This window comes from Strix aluco, chromosome 3, assembly GCF_031877795.1.
Source record: "Strix aluco isolate bStrAlu1 chromosome 3, bStrAlu1.hap1, whole genome shotgun sequence".
Lineage (NCBI taxonomy): Eukaryota > Metazoa > Chordata > Aves > Strigiformes > Strigidae > Strix > Strix aluco.
Genome location: NC_133933.1, coordinates 17,197,344 through 17,215,780, shown reverse-complemented (window position 1 = coordinate 17,215,780; position 18,437 = coordinate 17,197,344). Strand labels below are relative to the sequence as shown.

Genomic DNA, 18,437 nt, shown 5'->3' with positions numbered 1-18,437 from the left:
AGAGGCTGGTGGACGTTCCAAGTCTGGCACCGCAAAGGAAACGGCTCAGACATGCAGACAACACCCAGGGTGAGTACAGACACATGGGAGGCCAGAGGCCTCGCTAATACTGACAACTTTGACACAAAAAATGCTGATTCTAGATCACTAGAAGCAAAACAGTAAATCTGACTGAGATCAGTAAGAACGTTCAGCAAAATAAATACATCAAGATGAACTCTAAAGTGTTAAAAAAAAAAAAGAATAAAGTCCTGGAACGCAGCCCAGGCTCGGGGAAGAAGTAACAGTTGAAGCAGGGAAGAGAAGGAATGACTGTGATATTAATGCAGTTAATATCTGAGGGAATTTTTATGTTTGGACAAAGTAGGTTATGGCAGTAGAACGATTTAGTGTTGTGGCAGCTGCTGAAGGCTCCTCAGCACGAAGTGTTGATTCACTTGTTCATTCTGTTGGCAGCTGAACTCCTCGCTCAAAGCTGGATCTTGTTTATTTTGCCTTTTTAAAGTTGGCAATTTATACCTTAATGATGACAATGATGACTGTCGAATGTGTCATACACAAGTCAAACAGGAAGTGCAAGACAAGATTTTAATCATTAAAAGTTTATCGATAACCTCTTATATACACATAGTTATACACAAAGTGGTTCACGAGTCCCTCAGCTGAGAGGATGCTGCTGGTGAGGCTGGCTGGTGGAAAGCCATCGCCATCGCGCAGAGGGGATGTTCCTGGGGCTGCCCGCGGGGGCTTTAGCTGGGCACTGAAAGGAGCCCATATTCATCGGCTGTGTCCAAAATTTTACAGATGACTGGAGACTCCACCTTGAACATGAGAGGTCAAAACATTAAAGACTATGAAATTGTTGATAAAACTTTCACAAGAGATTGCAACAGAGATCATGAGATTAACAACAACAGATTGCAAGAGGCACAGTACTCAAGCAGCACTTTGTAAAATTTAGTGCTTTTCCTTTTTGGGTATGGCCTCTAGAGCATATCAACCATGTAACTACTGTAATAACGACCCTCCTTCCTCTGAGCAAACACAACTGCACAAAAAGCAGTACTTGTTCAGCAGCTGCATCTAGGGGCTAAAGTGCACTACAGGAAGCCTGTGTGAAGAGTCACTGAAAAGAGGGGGCAGTTTTCAACGTGCACCTGGAGACATCCTCTGCTAGGTGGCACCTGGTCTTAGGGAATTCAAGTATGTCTTTGCCTACCCCAAGGATGTACTGGCAAGAATGAGGCTCTAACATGTATATGGTCACAGCGTGAGGGGAGTCCGATTCTTTACATCTGAAAAAAGAACAGAAATTTTGTAGTGTTTAGCATGGAATAAGCACAAAACTAAACCATGTATTTCCCTAGTATCTAGAGCGTTTTTGCTAAGCTAACAGTCCTGGCTTTCTGGGCTTTATGAAGACAACAGAGGCTTTCCCCTCTGACACGGGCAGCAGAGACACAAAACATCAATTTACTGAAAAAGTCAACTTACTTCAATTTCACGGTCACCTGCCTTGGCTTGTCTGTTAAGTCACACACATCTCCATTTCCATAGAAATGAGACACCATCCTGCCACAAAAGATTGGAATGAAAAAGTTTGGAAATATTAAACACAATTCTTAAGCATGCAGCTAACTTGTATGATACAGTAGCTCATACTTTGTCAAATATGTAACTAATACACAAGGCAAGGAAGTAACGTGTTGTATTTCAGTTATTGCAGAAGCAAATAGTTGTTCATTGTTGGAAGATTTTTTTTCTCTGCATCATATCCAAAGGGTTGAATTACCTTTTCTGATGTTGCATAGTGATGGGGGGGGCACAAAAAAAAAAAAAAAAAAAAAAAAATCTATACACACCTCTCTTGACAGTTTATGGTACCTATTCGTAAATGGAGTATTCATGCACTGCAACTGTGGGCCCTGGCATTTATCTTTCTCTAGTGCAAGTGTGAGACCAATTCAGGAGCAGACAGCCCGAGCAGTAATCATGGTGGCCATAACCGTACCTCACACTCTGTGTGCCATCTTCTCGAAGGTAGTAGGTTCTAGCAGCATTCTTCCTGGACCATTCAATGTGTTCCTCCTTGCTCCAGGTGCCCACAACCACAGAAGTCTTGCCACTTTCCTTATCCTAAAAAAGGAAAAGCTGATAATTACACCTTGTATTATATAACTAGCAGTGAGGATATTTTAATGACATATAGAATGTAATTTCTAGAGCAAGTCTGCTGCTGTCAATGTAACAGGTTCTTGCATTTGGGACAAACTATGTCTGACCTTGTATTAGGGTCAAGAGTCAAGCTGATGGTCTCTTCAGAACAGCCACCCAAGCTGTGTGAGCTGACACAAGTGTTTCAATGACCAGAGGAGCATTCCCATGGAAAACCCACATTTTTTCAGCTTTGATTATCCCTGTGCTCTACCTGACATGGTATCTACATACCCCTGCATAAACTTAGGCAGCACATGGAGCTTCTTTTCTGAAATCCAACTTCTTAAACCCAAGATGTTGATCAGCCAAGAAAAGGACGCTGCTTTTTTAACACTGTAGGCAGATTCTCTAACCCCTTTTTTCCCCCACAGCCATCTAGTGGCAGGACATCAAATTATTTAAACATACCTCATGATACTGATGAACGTATTTGCCATAGCAGAATTCGTACTTCCACCAACCAACACCCTAGGGAGAGGCATAGTCTCATCATTAAAACAACACTAAACTCCCAAATCAAACAAAACGCCCCAAAACCGCGACATCCATTTCCCTCCAGACCCTAAACCACTGGCTATTTCAGCTGTTAAACTACATACCTATTAATTAGATGATTCAAGGTTTGCACTGCGAGGGAATCTCTTATTAGACTAATTAACATAGGCAAGGGATGGAATAAATGTGTTTAGGAAAGACTCTTGGAAGACCACATAGGACTAAATTTCTTAAACTATTTGTATACCCCCTATTCAGCTTTTAAATAAATACTTTCCTCAAAAATTTCAGATGCCTTTTCTCTGCTGGCTTTTCTCTCAATAAGTTTTATCAATTTTTTTTTCTTCTCATTAACAAAATTAGCACTGAACAATTTTCATGATCTACTTTCATTTCACTGTCTGCTCAAATAAACTGAGTTTACACAGAAAGGTTAGAGAGACTTTTCTGACAGAGTTTGGTATATAAGCCTGCCCTATGTCAATGCAGGGAAAGGCAATTATTATGTGTATAAGAATGCAACTATTAGAGTTCATGGAAAAACAAAACAAAGACATAAAGCAGTATGTGCAATTAAGGAGCAGCTATTTTATTATGCATAGCTTTATCTCTCACCCCATGGAAGCAGTAGGAACCACTAAGAAATTCCTTTATAAGTTGGTCATCGGTCAGTTTGGAGATGTGGGTTGTTCCCACAGTTAACAGTTGATGGCCTCCAACAGCAACAGGCTTATGAATGGAAGAAAATTTCTCTTCCTTTGTTGAATGCATTTCTTCCTGAAATTAAAGTATACACAAATACACCCATTTAGACTTCGTATGTCCCTTGCAAAGCCTTGTAAGTTATACTAAGTTACTTAATACTAAGGGAAGTAGGCTGTGGGAAGAAATATGAAACCCTCTTGTCATTGTTCTCACTGTCTTCAGCATAGCTGAAAAAAAAGATTGAAAGTCAAAAACTTAACACATTTGTAAACTGTAGGCTATGAAGGCTACAAAAGTGTTAAATTAGAAGCCCAAACTTACTTGCTTTGTTGTCCTTCCAAATAAGGTAAGCTACAGATGATTTCAACAAGTGTAAAGACCAGTTGAAAGATTGACATGTTCTTACAAAGTTGGGTAAGAGAACTTACTCCACTGAACTAAAAGTCATATGTGTTACAACATGGAAAATAAATATTTTTCTATTTAAAATTAAACAAATCCTACCTCCTTAACCCTTCTAAAAGGCATCTTCATCATTTCTTGCTGTTTCTCCAGCTGTTCCAGATTATGGGGTTTAAGCGGGGATCCTGGCAGTGACTGGCAAAAGATGTCATTCACAGGGGAAGCCCTGAACCTGTCCAAACAAGTTAGGCATACATCACTTGTCATGCCTTAAAGACCAGACGTACTTTTTTATTGCTGTAAGTTTCTGACTGAGCTGGGCTGAGGTGTGGATTTTTTCTCTTGTACTTGCACCATCTCAGCCAAAGCTACACTGTTCTTACAATTGATGTAAAAACACTTCTTGCCCAGCATAGTCGCACTCCTAACGCTGCCAGACAACTGGCCAGGCAATCCAACCCCTCTTCATCAAGAGAAAAAACCTGCGTATTAAAAGGCAAACTGCATTGTACATGTACCACAAATGTGGTGTCAAGGCTCCCCAGAGCACTCTCAGAAGCTAGGAAAGGGCAAAGGTTAAACTTGATAGATGCAGTTCTTATATAAAATAATATATTCTTATATTATCTGACATGTATGGATTTTCATGCTGCGTATATACCCATTATTCCTTTATCACTCGCTTCATGAGCCATGTCTGCAAAAAGCAGCTTATTTCAGGAAAGAAAAAGCAAAAAAATGAAGCAGAGTTAACAGCTTTCTCCTTACTTTACACAAATGAAGGCCTCACTAAAACACCAAATAAGCCTTAACAGAAAATAGTAAAGGAAAGTGAACACCAAAATGAAAATCATACTGACAAATGATGCATTTGTTCAGTTTTCGTCACTCATGTCATTGAAAAGGTCCTCTTTAGAGAACACTTATTTACAAAACAAGTATGCAGATACTGCTTCAAAGGCAAGGTGGCTTTTTGTGATGTCTTCCTAGGGAGAGTCTGTAACACACAGCAGTACCCACATAATCATCACCATTGTAGTTAAAAGCACCTGAAAACATTTCCTAAATAGTAACTGCACTCTAGATTAAATGAGCCCTGTGCCAAAGAAGCCTAGCTTTATCTGAATTTTATTTAAATAACATTAAGGTTAATAGTTACAGTAAACAAATATTACTTTCCACTGCTTTCCTCCCTGTCCCCAGTTCCCACCAATTTAAAAAAAAAATCAAATTGTAGCCAAATCAGAACAACAACTAGGATGTACTTTTGCTAAGTTGATGGAAGTGCATTACAGGGTAAGATAATGGGTGTAGAGGGAAAGTGCTGGTGGCTCAAGTACTGCACAATGCTGTTTCAGGAACACAACAGGACAAGTGCACTTAACTGAAAACGAGGTTTGTTTGTTGTTACCTCTGCTGACATTGAGGAGTGTTTCCAGCCTCCTATCTCCGCCTATCTTTATTTACTAAGATGACGTAAGTGGGAGAATAAAGATCCTGTATGTTTATTTTAAGTATTTCCTGCTAGGGGCCAGGAAGTGTTCCATGCCTTCCCTTTGGAAGGAGGTAAAAGCTCAAGATTTTATTTTTACCAAACGATAGAACAATTTGCCTGTGCGCTTTCTATTTTTCCACTGATACAGAGGCTTAAAAGATTCATATAGTAAACAGATAATAGCGTCATAGATAAGTGCAACAGATAACATAGTATTACCAAACCCATCTACATGAGAAAATTTATAATAGATACTAAATATTTAAACAATAGCACAACTTATTTACTCCAACTGGCAAGTGTTTATGAAACGCCCAGTTGATGACTCTGTCCTTTAGACTGGTGCCTATTTTAGAACAGTGATTAAATACCCACTTGTTCTGATGTCTGTGTACAGAGGCAATTCAGAACTCCTGTCCATTACTTGCCCCTTCATTTGTATATCATATTCACTTTGCAATTCTAGTTATACCCCTTGAAAGGTCAAAAATCTGTACTATTGAGACAGATGGGAGCTCCTTAAATTGGGAGTACTGCAAAAAATAAATGTTAAGGTCATGTCTGAAGATCATACTTTTGTTTTCTGAAATTAGAGAAGTTAGAGTCTGTGCACACATATAATACACATATGCAATCTGCCATTTTTGAATACCATGAAGATGATTCCCCAAGACATTGAAATTATAAACTAAGAGGAGACAGGGTGTTCTCAATCTGCCTGCAGCCTTAATGCCCTATTCTGTGTTTCTCCAGAATGACAGGGCTAGAAACTTACCTGTTGAAAATAATTATACCTCCCCTCTGCTTCTCATATGGGATCAGTCACTAGAGAGTTATAAAATGCAAATGTTGTGCAACTTAACATGAAAACTTTGGCAAAACTGCACTTGCCAAAGTGAGTACCTACACGTCACAGCTCCGTACGAGAAACCACAGCTGGATATAGAACTTATATAAACACATACATGCATGAAAACTGATGAAAATTTGAAGTGATAACGTTAACCAAGATTGGAAGTACTGTACCTATATTTAGGATGGCTGCATAACAGAGGTGTCAATATAACCACTTCATATTCACAGGTTGTAACTTCTGCTACTGAAAGAATCTCATGTTTAGCTTCTGGATGACAGATGTACATCACTGTACTTGATCTGGGCAGGTTTTGTCTCAAGCTACAGGGTGTGCCATTTCCCATCTCTACAGGATAGTATGGGGTCATCTGCCCTTCTATATTTTTTGTAGGTATCTAGGTGAAAGAAAGTACAAGTTAAGAATCACAGCAGAGTTCCTTCGACTCTTCTGAAACAAAAAATACTATTACACCTAACCCCCGTGTAGTTACTTGGTGTTTCTGCAACATCCAGACGTGTTCTTGTTTATCACCTCCAGCCCAGCACTGCACAAAAGCGCCGAGCCACACAAGCTCCGACTGCAAAACCAGCTGGTTCCTCTGCAGAGGCTGCCCAGTGTTTCAGTTCTAAGAGAGCTTGCCAGCTGGGTGCAACGTTTTGGAAGAGCACCAAGCCAGCTGTGGTCACCCTGTAGTCTAGGAGACGGGGAGATGCGAGCAGCTCTGCCAGACTCAGCTCAGGTCTGGCCAGACACGTTACCTTCACCAGGAAGAATCTAAAAACACCACCACAAAGTCATCCTGATCCCTGCGCTACAGCTCTCGGCAGAGTCAGCCTGGGTTGCTCCTTACCCAGAGGTAAGGCTAATGAAGTTAATGATGCATACAAAGTAAATCCACTTTTGTACACGCTTTACGTAAGCTCTCTTCAGACTTGGTCCTTCATATGTTTCATCCAGCTTCCACTTTAAGAAATTAATTCCCCAACCTGGTAAAAGTCCCTCTCCTGACTCCCATCTTGGAAGCAGCTAATGTTCCCGGTGTACCAAAAGTTCCATTTGTGCAAAAACCATGCTGGAACCCACAAACTAGACCTTTTTCTGCCTGGGTTGCTTGAACTAGTAAAGGTTTTCAATGCACAACAAATCAGGCTCTGTGTTAAAAGGCAGTGGTGCCTTCTGTGGTCAGGACATCAACCCAGGGACCTGAGACCCTTCGGTATCACACCTGCTTCGGTTCTCAAACCATGTTACCCTGTCACAGGCCACTGATTGTCTCCTCCTGAAAACTGTTCCATCACAAATGGAGTGATGAGATACTCCTGAGCTTAAAGAATGAACATGCCGGCAGCATAATTGCTCGGACGCTCCTTGGCTTCCACTCACTTATCCACTCTATACTTCAATATTCAACCGTGGGAAATGAAGAGATATTCTGGTTGTGTACAAAAGAGCTGACAAAAAGGATACCAGTGCTTTCCCTTTCTATCCTTCTGAATGAAACAACTGATTTTTCCTTAAAAACTGAAAAATTATGCCTACACATTTCATTGAAGGTAACTATTCGATAAATCTAAATGGAGATAGCTGTTGTCTGCACACAGCTGAAAGGCACCCCAGCAGGACTTCAGGTAAATCTCTAGTTGCAGCAGGTTTGGGTTAATTTAAGCACCACCCAGCTGTGTTATGTATTCTTTCCCTTTCATGACTAGAGATTCCATGCAAACTGCAAGTCTAAATTCTTTATAGACTGAAACCAAGACAGCGTATATACATCAAACACTATCAAAAAGTGTCAGGAAACTTAACTTCCTCTGAAATCTAAAAAAAAAGTTACACTACAAAGAACCTAGTTTTCTTTAATTCAAAAAGGTGTAACTGCCACCGACATTAGAATGGGCCATGTCCTGACGTGGGTCTGCTCCCCCAAAATGCTTATCAGGCATGTGTATTTTCTGAGACCCACTGCAGAACTCTGTGCTACGTAAATCAGCATTACAAAGAACATGTAGACAAAAATTTCATTTCAGAATTAAATAGAAGGATAACGGGAATTAAGGTAGGCAAGTGTCTGTCCACAGGTCGAATCTGCTACTGCTAACTCCAAACTCCAACGTGCTTCAGGTACCTCCATTGTTTTGCCATAAAGTCAGTGACTCAGAACTGAGTTTTGGGGTCTAAACAAACGGAAAAGTTCTCTAATGGAAAATGGAAGCACAGAGTTTTATGGGATGAATCATCAAGTCAAGAAATCTTTTAGGGATTTTGTGCTGCAGGATTCTGTTAAGCATTTCTCCCTATCCAAAATGCACAAAAGTGTCATTAAGGGAACTGGGATCTCTGATGTAGCTGGAAAAATAACTGTTGCCAGATCATAACGTGACTTTGTAGTTGTGTGTATTGTCTTCATAGAAGAGCATATAATTAATCTCGTTTAAGATTAGTGTAACTTTAATGTAAATAAGTAGAAAGGCAAGAAATTTGACTAGCTAGACTAAATAAGCTTTCTGAGCTGGGACTGATAATTAAAAGTGAGGAAGAGTGCAACTCAGGAACAGAGTTTCATTTTTTGATGCTCATTTTGGTAGGGAACTAATTCCATAACCTCATCATATATAAATTGCCTCCACTACTGATGGCAAAAGTTAAAATAGATGTTTTTCACTTGCCTCTTTTGCACTCTCTTTTGGATTTTCCTTCTCTTCTTGATCTAGGGAATAATTAAGAATGAGGTAAGCATAAAGTCTGTGAACTTGAAATAAAATTAAATTATATACAGAGAAGTTTGCATGTTTTGTGTATTTGCTAGTACTTTGTGTATACACTGCCAAGAGTCAACTTCCTGAACTTGCAGGTGCAAAAGAGGAAAGAAAGGAAATAAACAGCGACCTGGGGTCTAGAGCAAACAGAACAAAATAGCAGTTAGCATTGTCTTAAAACAATTTTGAGTTTGCAGGACAGGCCAAATTCAGCCCTAGCACCACAGGAAGGCCAGAAGAACATGTCACTACTGCTGTTCTGCAAGGGGTAGCCGACTACCCTTTTCCAAGTGAGTGAATGACAGGCTGGGACAGCAAACAGGCAAGTACTTCAGCCCACCCACTAGCCAGTCCCCGGGGGTACACTCACAGGAAGAAGTGAGGCCAGACTGCATGCCCTACTAATGATTAAAGAGAGTGAACATCGTTATGGGGCAGGGGCTCCAAGCTGTCACAGGTGAGAGCTCTCCTCAGCCTTCCCAGCTGCTTCAGGAGACCATCTGGACTCCATTCAGAATTAGGGGAGTAAAAGGCCACTCTGCTTTGCTGTCACCCATGCAGCTGCTCCAAGTTCACTGTATCACACTTGTGGATTCAGCTCACAATGGTTTGACAAACCATCTATGCTATTTTTTTAAGAGAAATAGCATGAATTGCTGTATAGGAAGCATAGAAAAAATACAGTCTGCTGCCTAAGCGGAAAGGACAGAGGGTCAACATCCTAAAAGACTCAGGTATGATGACTTGAAGTATCATCACACGTAACTGCAGCATCTAGTCCCACAAAAGAATTCGTAACTCAAATTAAACGTCTTGTTTTCTGTACAGCAGCATCTAGGGAGAATTAGGCATTTCTGCACAGGATTAATGACAGCACAAACAAGCACCGTAACTCACTAATAAAGAAATGCCAAACAATGCATTTTCTGAAGCTGTGTTTCTTTTCAGGACTAAGATACCTAACTGAAGGCTGCAGGTAGGAAATTCAAAGGAATGGGATTAATAGTGCTAAATCCCCCCAAGACTGAGGTGTTCAAGTTAACCACTTTTAGGAAGAGAAAATTGGTGGTGCCTACCTTTTCCATACTAGCCTAGAATTAAAAAAAAACCCCCAAACTACTACATTATGTGTTTTCTATTGTTTCCATCAATTCTGATGAATGAACACTTAAGTCTGTGGATTTTCGGAGTTCTTTGGACTATATACTGCCAAAGTGCTCATCCAGAGAAGCAGATTTTGGCAGGTACAACCACAGAATTTCCAGCATCTACAATAATTTACAGGCAAAAAAAATTCCAGTGCTCAGAAAATTAGTTATTCTAAGTTGCAGTTTGAGTTTGGGGCTCAGCTACCTAACTTCCACCAAAGTCCCACTTTAGGCACTTCAGTATTTATGAAGATCTGCACCAGGATCCCTATAAAAGACTCTCAGGCAGTTCCAAGGATCAAATCTACCTGCAAAGGCTGTAAGGGCTTTGCAGTCTAGGTCTTATTACAGAACAGCAGAGACCAGGATGTGCTACACACTCTGCCCTCTGCTCACAGTTTGAAAGACACTTCTCCCCACCCAGAGTGTGGCAACAGGCTACATTATCAAAGTCTGATCTGGCATATATCGGTTCTATTTCTTATACTACGTATGTGCTTTTCCTGACACTAATTATTGCAGATTAGTTATTCTAATCAATTAGACAGCACAGCAAAATTGACAGGATGAACGCAATGTAAGCTGCTGAAAAGGAATTATCTGAAAACAATACATCTTGTTAAAAAAAAAGTAATCCACAAAATTCTATTGCACTGGGAATCAGTCTTCTACAGCATATTTCTGACAGTAATAATAAAAACCCAAAGAATTAAATTAGCATCAGCAAAATAAAATAATCTAAGACAAACCTGATTCTGACAACGGGTTCTTGATCATCATATTCCCCAGATAGTATTCTTGGATGTTTATTTTCTACAATCAAAAGAAGTTAAAACAAATTTCAGTTACCTTTTTCCATACTTTTTCAATTGTACAGGAATTCAAGTCTTCTAGAGGAGTTAAGCATGAACATGCCAGTGGAAAAGGAGGTTGAGACTCCTAAATTATAAGAAGCCTACCTGTCCCGTTTCCTTCTCCTCATGATATTGACGGATGTGTTTTCCGTGGCAGACCTCATAAGTCCAGTAAGATTCAATCTTTAAAAAAAAAAATTTTTTTTAAAAATCTGTTTAGATACATTACACACCCCCTCCCCCCTTCAAAACAAAAATCTGGCTTTTGCAGCAATGGAATGCAGCCCAAGCAGGTGGGCTTGGCCAGCCTCAAAGCCAACAGCACAGTGAACGGTCTGTGTTCACCAAGCATTCTGAGGATGCTCCAGATAAAAACACCAGGCAAAGTTTCCTTAATGTTCACACAGATAAAACTAAAGAAAAACATTAAATGCGATGTAAAGACTAAACTTGCCCCCAAACCCCTGGGGCTAAGCGGTAGTGACTCAGCACAGACTGGTTTTGGTAACTGTTGTAGATACACGCTGGTTACCGATCGTGCTTGACCCACTCCTCCTTCCTCAAGGACTTGCGTGGGATGTTGTGTAGGTATAAAATTTGGCCACTTTCGCTGTGTCTGGCTCTCAGTACCAGCTTGTTTGGTATTAGGCTTGCTCTTGTAACGCAAGATGTGAGTCTCTGAATTGGGATGACAGCTGATGAAAAACCGGAAAGCTTTCAGAATCTCTAGAAGTATGTTTGTTTTGGTCTTCTAACACTTTCTGAGGAACGCTTTTCATTAGACTGTCGTACGTTATGGATTGACTCCTGGAAGTAAGCGTTTTAAATCCACGTTTTTAAGTTGCTACTACAGCAAGCCAATTCACTTGAATCCTGAGATCTACACTAAACGCTACCACTACACTAAACCTTGAAATGGACTGGGTTGTAAACTTTTAATTAGCATTTAAATTATCAACACAGAAGTAACATACTCTATATGAACAGCTACTTTGCTTAAAAAGTGGTTCCAGCAATTCTCCTGGAGTAGGACCTTTATAGTCCTTTTCTTCTTCCTAGAATAGAAGGATATTTCTTACATTAAAATTAACAATAATTTGCTTAGTTAATATTCACTTGCAATAGTAAAAAGCAAAATAAAAGTTGCAAAATTAAAAGGTACAAAACCTCATTAATTCCTGCTCTGAAGGAGCTGTGTGGTGATTAGGAAAAAAAAAGATAATTTAGTAAGAAGGGGAAAATAAAGGTCACAAATAAAGTAGTCAAAACAGAAAAGTTTTGTGGTTTACAAAATACACACGTGGCAAGAGTAGGAGCTCTCAACTTGCTCATGTCCAGAGGGACAGCTTGGGGTGTGACTAGGAAAACAGCATCAACAGTCTTTTCATTTGTTAGTCGATGCTGATGCTGTACGGATGCATATAATTGGAACATCACACAGCTTTTACATAATTTTTAAAAAATGGATCAAAAAAGCATAAGTAATACTGTGGAAGTTTACTCTTCTGTGTAATTTCTGCTCTGTAAGCGTGCACACTATTGAAGAGATTTCCACACAAAGTTCTTCAGTACTAGAGATTTCTCACCTAGACTGAAGCACTCTGGACTGCCAGTCACGTAAAGGATGAGGGCTACGTCAACATGGAGGTGCCCACCACAGCAGTACAGCTCATCTGTGCCAGCTCTTACAGTGTGAAAAGATGAACCGTTGGAGAAACAGATGACCAATGATAAACCTCACCAAAGGCCTCCTCAGCCTACATTCCCTTGTACAAACATGTATTTATATACTTTTTTTTTTAACCCCCAAATTATGCATTCAGATTTCCAAATGAGGAAGTGATGACGGAGACTAAAAACTACTGGTGATAGCAGCCCGACTGTGTTAGTGTTGTCAGACACAGTCATCAGGATAGCAGTGTCAACAACCTTTGTAGTTGTTTACTGGCCTAGAGTTTGATAATGTTGTTTAAAATATGAGAATTTCCTAATCAGTGATAGACCTAACAATATACACAACATTATATCAATCATTTGTTGCCAAATAAGGACTTCAAGATGGTTTAGACTGGCCCCACTTAGTATAGAGCCAATATGTAATACAAAGCGAAGGCATCTACTATAAACTGTGAAAGTGTGAAGCACTCTACAGGTGATTTTCGTTTTACAAGAAAAAAGTCTTTATTTTGGAAAAGTAACTGAAAAGATACTGTAAAGACTTGTCTACAGTTTATAACTACAATAAAGACTTGACTGAACTTACCTCATTGCCACTTGCTACCAGCGGAAGTATGCATTTATATTTTTCTTTATCCACAGTGGTCATTATAATATAGTTATCCTCTTTGTACAGGACACCGGTTGTAGGCTAAAAAAAACAGCCAACCTATGGATTAGTCAGGTGGTTTTTTTAACACTACTTGTTAGAAATATTCCTGAATTTGTAAGTTTTACAGTTAATTCATAGGGCAGGTGGTCCAGAGCACTTCCTGGGTCTTAATTACAGCACAAGACCGGGCGTTGGCCTTTAACCTTGCTACTATTCGTTTGCCTTCTCCTTTACTTCGATCCTTCTGCCTCCAGCCACATTCCCACTCTCTTCCATGCTCATCTTACTCCTGCTTACGTTATTTCTCGTTCCTTCTGAAAGACCTTTACTAAAGACATGCCACCATAACGATGACATTTCGCAGCCAGCCATTCCCAAGCTGACTTTCAGGGTAGATTTCCCTGGGATTTCCGAAGCTGCTAGGCTCAGGCCTAACCCTCGCCCTCCGGCCCGGCGCACATGGAGGCACTTACTGCTTGTCCCCACTGCCAAAACCCGGGGTGATGCTTAAGGCCCACCCCGGCAAGGCAATGCTGACAACACCCTAAACCGAAATACCCTTTCTGAGGCACGGGGGCTTCAAAAACAACCGCCCAGCGTGAGGGGGCTCCGACGTTGTCCCTAACGCCTGCCGCCTGGGTTAGCCATCAGCAGTGAGAGCCGCCCCGCTCCTCGAGGGAGGAGACTGCTAGGTAGGAGGGAGAGCCCCCTCACGCCCCCGCCGCCCCGGTACCGACCAGGCTGAATTCGGTGCCGGGCCAGTTCACCCTGAAGGGGATGTCGTCGCTGAGCTGAGGGAGCGCGCGGCCGCTCTCCGCCACTGCCGCCGCGGCCAGGAGAGCGCAGAGCAGCGCCCGCGGCGCGGCCGGGCCGGGCGCCCGGGGCCGGCAGCCCCTCATGCCGGCCGGCCAGCGGCGCGGGGACACGGGCAGGGCGGGCGGTGCCGCCGCCACGTCTGCTTCCGGCGGGGCGAGCCGGGCCGGGCCTCCGCGCATCAACATCCGGGGCAGCCGCGGGGCCGGAGGCGGGCGGAAGGCGGCGGGTGAGTGAGGGCGGGAGGGACGCGAGAAGCCGCGGTTTCTGTGGGAGAGGCGGCGCGCGGCGCTGTGTGGCGGCGGTGGGCTTGCTGGTGGAGGCGGGGAGCGGCTTAAGGGACCGCTGAGGCCGAGGGGGAGCAGTCCCTCACGGGGAGCGGCTGTCGCCGCGCTGGTTCTGCAGCTGGCTTAGAAGCTACCGGCCTCCCCCGTTGTAGGCTCTCTTTTCTAAGCGCCGTCTGTTGGGGTACCCGCGGCTCCTCTGGCCCGTGGAATTCAGCCCCAAAAAGCGGCCCTGCCCTGCCCTCCCCGCCGCGTTGTGGCAGCGGGGCTCTGCGGGCGTGCCGCCGCTCTGAGTGCGGCAGGGACGGGCGGGAGAGCTCCGCGCCCCGGCCCGGGCACTGCACCGGCCTGGCGAGTGGCCACCGGGTGGCTTTTGCATCCGCACAGTAGGCAGTGCTGATGTACCGCTGTGGCTAGGTTGTGTTGTGTTTTCCTTTTTTCCATAAGTTTTTGCTGCTAGAGTAGTGCCAGCAAGATTTCCGTGGTATGGAAAAGTCTGGAGGATGCAAAAAAGCAAAGAACACCATTTAATACTGCAGTAAATATAATGTAGCGCTTTTATCTCCTATTAAGACTGAGGCACGGCTGGAATGAGGTGGAGGAAGGAGAAAAGTGGGGCAGTTTACTCTCTGCATTGCAATTAGTGATGGGGTGACGTATGAGAATAACAGTAACGTTTTGGCAGCGTGTGGTGATTCTTAATAAACCCTAATTAGTAGAGTGGGCACTGAAATGATTAGTGAGAGAAGTATCTGAAGGCAAAGGAAGCAGATGATACCAGGAAAAATCCCAGTGGTGGTGGAGAAAGATCACTCTGGATGTTGCATTGTGAATTCAGGTGGTTTGGTTTAAGATGTTTTGGTTCAGGCCATTCTTCATCACTGCTTTGCCAGTGGAGTGGTGTGTGTGCATGCTTTCACACCTACACTGGGCGAAGCTGGCTGAGTCTGAACTGTGTAAGTAAATGATTTGGTTTGTAATCCCTTGGTTGACTTTTGCACTGATCAGAAGAATGATCTGCAGATGGGGATAACATAAGTGAGATACTTAAAACTTTACTAAATGGCTGCATCAGGTCTAGTGAATACTTCTGAGCTTTGCTGGCATAATTTTCTTGTTTAAGGGTGTAATTTATTTTTTTTTTCCTGTTAAACTGGTGCCCAAATAGATGTAGCTGTACTGGGGGAATTATTGTTCTTCAAGTTCAGGCATGTGCACAATGAGAGGAAAGTGCCAGAATACCTGCAGAGAGGAGACTGAAGCTGCAAAAGGCCAGAGCAATGCAGGCAAGATGTTGGTTTGAGACAAAGGGCAACAATTAAAGGGAAGCTACTTGAATAAAAAGCTGGAGGAAAGGAAATTAATGTAAGAATACTGAGGGAGTGTGAAGTTGGAATAATCAGGGCTGTGCTGTAGTTGGTAATCAAAGTGAGTGTATAGTCAACATCTCGCTTTTGCAGAAGACTGTTAAAGAAGCTTAATTACTTGAAAAAGAGTCTCTTTCTAAAATCTTGTGACAATTATACTTGCATAGTCGAAAGTTAAGATACAGGGCTCTGCTGGGGGCTGCTATCCTGACGCCTGTTTGCATCTCTCCTGTGGGTCAATAACTTGGCTGAACAGTGGAAAATCACCTCTTAAGAACTTTTTTTTTTTTTACACAGAACAGACATACATAAATAGATCGGATGGGGGAGCTGTAGTATTCTGAGTTTTTTCAACATCCTTTGCTCCTTAGTTTGCGTAAAGGCTGTAACCAGAAAGAAGGGATGGGAAAGGGATACAAATCAGAGTTAAATTGGTGACATGACAAACTTCAGGAAATAATGATATAAAATAGTGATACAATGCTGATGGGGGATGCTCTGCAATCAGTTTTGTAACTGTGTTGCTTTAGCTTTGAAGGGTAAGCGGTGTTCAAAATGGGGGGGGGGGGGGGGTCTGCTTGTAAAGGGGTAAGTTATCCATGATATTTTGAGCAAACAAGTATGGGGTTTTTTCTTATGCTTCTTAGCAAGATTGTCTGAAATGTTCAGACTTGTAGAGCTTCTGTTAAGACTCTACGTTTTCCTTTTCTGCCAGTTGTTAATGAACTGCAGTATGACATGATGTTGTTCCTGCATTTGTGGTGAAAATTGTTCTACTGAATGTGTTAAAGTGATTTTAAGAATTATCTAACATTGCTTTTTTCTGCATGACTAAACAGTACTTTAGTTATCTTTGTGAAGGATTTTCATCAAATTTTAGTTTCTAAAAAGAAGCCTAGTTTAGAAAGAGTCTGGTCTTGTGAAAAAAGAAAATTGAGAGCATGAAAGTGGGGATAAAGATGTACAGATACAAAAGTAAGGAAATCATTAACAGCTCCTCTTTTTGTGTAGTGAGGGCATGACAGTTAGCTTCCTTTTGTTTTGAAAAGGTCTGTGACCCTCCAAACTTTGGTAATTAGCTTATGCACAAAGCTGTTAAACATAACCAATGGGTAAAAGCAAACTGAGATTTATGTGTCTAAAATAAGAACTCTAAGGGTTCCTGAAGAACTCTAAGGGTTCCTGCTGTGAATCTATACGTAGAGATATGTACACATACACCTGAATGGTCCAGCACAGTTTCCAAATTAGAACAGGTCAGGCCAGTCCCATCTGATCTTTGTTGTTTGCTCATCTATGGAAAATACGGAGCCGATAAATGGTTGATGAAGGAAAGACAGAAGTCATTACCGGGGATGCTACAAAGACTCTGGTAATTACAGAATGTTTTGATTTTTAAGTTTTCTTGCACTAAGAAATGCAAATCTGTTTACAGAAGTTTTATGATTTAAGTCAGATGACACGTTAGTTTTGTCAGTGGCAGTCAAAACGGGTATGAACTGTGCTTATTATCAAAAACTAGACAAAAAAATAAGTAAAATGTTGCATATTTAGGTTAGAGTCATATTCACAGATGATTGCATATTTAATGACTTGCTGTCAAATGGCTAATTGATTGTACTAAGGAATATCAGATATAACATAAGCTGCTTTTTAGTATCTTTTTTTATTTTAATTCACATTATAGCACAATCAAACTGTCTTACTGCAGTCTTTGTACGAACCTTGCATTTTTTTTTCCGTAACTTAATATAGGAATTTTATTTGGGAGATTCCAAAATAACAATGGCCTTAGAAATTTTACTGTGCAGTCACACTAGGGAAGACCATCGCTGCATACTACTGCGTTCTGCTTCCTTATGCATAGAAGGAGAGAGGTCCATGCTGACTGCTCAGTGATTTGAGTCTGTGGATCCCAGGGAGTAAAATCTGACAACATGGATGTGACTATTGCTTCCTCAAACACTGTTTAGAGGTAACTTCATGTGTGTGTGGTTGTATAATGAAACCATATCTAAAATCTCTGTAATTTGTCACAAATTTAGATTTAGTTCTAACCAGTAGGGGTAAAAAATATTAAGCATATATGGCATATAAAAAGTGTATATTATTTTTTTTGTGGTGAGTAACAGATCTGAAAGCATTCTGGGCTTTTGTTGGTGACTGAAGCTGTAGGAAGAGTCGTGGCTCAAATCCCGTACAGCAAGAACAAATGTGTATTTCCAGTGCTTTAATTAATTCCTAGTGTCGACACAGTTTAAGACTGCATAATAGTAGCTAGCTCTTGTATATTGTTTTTCATCATTAGATCTAACAGCATTTTATAACAAGATGTAATTAAGATGCACATTGATGTCCATCCTAATATGGATACACTTTAAATAAACATAACATTTCTGGAAGTTTCTTACTCCAACACAATTAGTAAATATGATGCATTTTTATTGTACTGAAGTTGTATGCACAAATTGGAATTTACAGATATTATTGCAAGTTTCATGAATCTGGAAAATAAATGAACCAACAATGTCCTGAATATAATTAAAGATACAAAATGTAGAACCATACATAATCACAATGCCCTAACACAGTGCTTAAATAATTAGTTTTAAAGACAGAATCATCATTGATGTTTTGGGATCATTAGTGAGTGTAAGCATCCCCTGCCCTGTTTTAAGGAACAAAGGTAAGTCTTTGAGAAAATAATTTTTAAAAA

At 41.3% G+C, this 18,437-nt stretch overlaps 2 protein-coding genes across 4 annotated transcripts in view; one reads left to right on the top strand and one right to left on the bottom strand.

Moving 5' to 3' along the window:
• Nucleotides 1-574: 574 nt before the first annotated feature.
• ERLEC1 (endoplasmic reticulum lectin 1) lies at nucleotides 575-14,293 on the bottom strand. Its single transcript, XM_074817589.1, has 14 exons — nucleotides 13,995-14,293; nucleotides 13,192-13,296; nucleotides 11,903-11,983; nucleotides 11,034-11,111; nucleotides 10,824-10,887; nucleotides 8,837-8,877; nucleotides 6,341-6,564; nucleotides 3,922-4,051; nucleotides 3,328-3,489; nucleotides 2,626-2,685; nucleotides 2,012-2,136; nucleotides 1,495-1,572; nucleotides 1,220-1,295; nucleotides 575-821 (listed from the first exon to the last, which is right to left on the bottom strand). The coding sequence occupies exons 1-14, from the start codon at nucleotides 14,256-14,258 to the stop codon at nucleotides 750-752; spliced, it is 1,560 nt and encodes a 519-aa protein (XP_074673690.1). The 5' UTR covers nucleotides 14,259-14,293; the 3' UTR covers nucleotides 575-749.
• Nucleotides 14,242-18,437, top strand: part of ASB3 (ankyrin repeat and SOCS box containing 3) — a 32,555-nt gene continuing 28,359 nt past the window's right edge. The window contains exons 1-2 of one of the 3 annotated variants that reach the window (XM_074817586.1): nucleotides 16,356-17,093; nucleotides 17,589-17,696. The gene's annotated coding sequence lies outside the window, so the exon portion shown is untranslated. Of the gene's footprint in view, nucleotides 14,300-16,355; nucleotides 17,697-18,437 lie in introns of those variants that run through there. The other 2 variants (XM_074817588.1, XM_074817584.1) reach the window with 2 other exon arrangements.

Coding starts and splice junctions, on each gene's coding strand:
- ERLEC1 (XM_074817589.1), bottom strand. CDS start 14,258: ATGTTGATGCGCGGAGGCCCGGCCCGGCTCGCCCCGCCGGAAGCAGAC. Junction 3,490..3,921: donor CTTTTAGAAGGGTTAAGGAG/GTAGGATTTGTT, acceptor CTTTAATTTCAG/GAAGAAATGCATTCAACAAA. Junction 1,296..1,494: donor CAGGTGACCGTGAAATTGAA/GTAAGTTGACTT, acceptor TTCTTTTTTCAG/ATGTAAAGAATCGGACTCCC.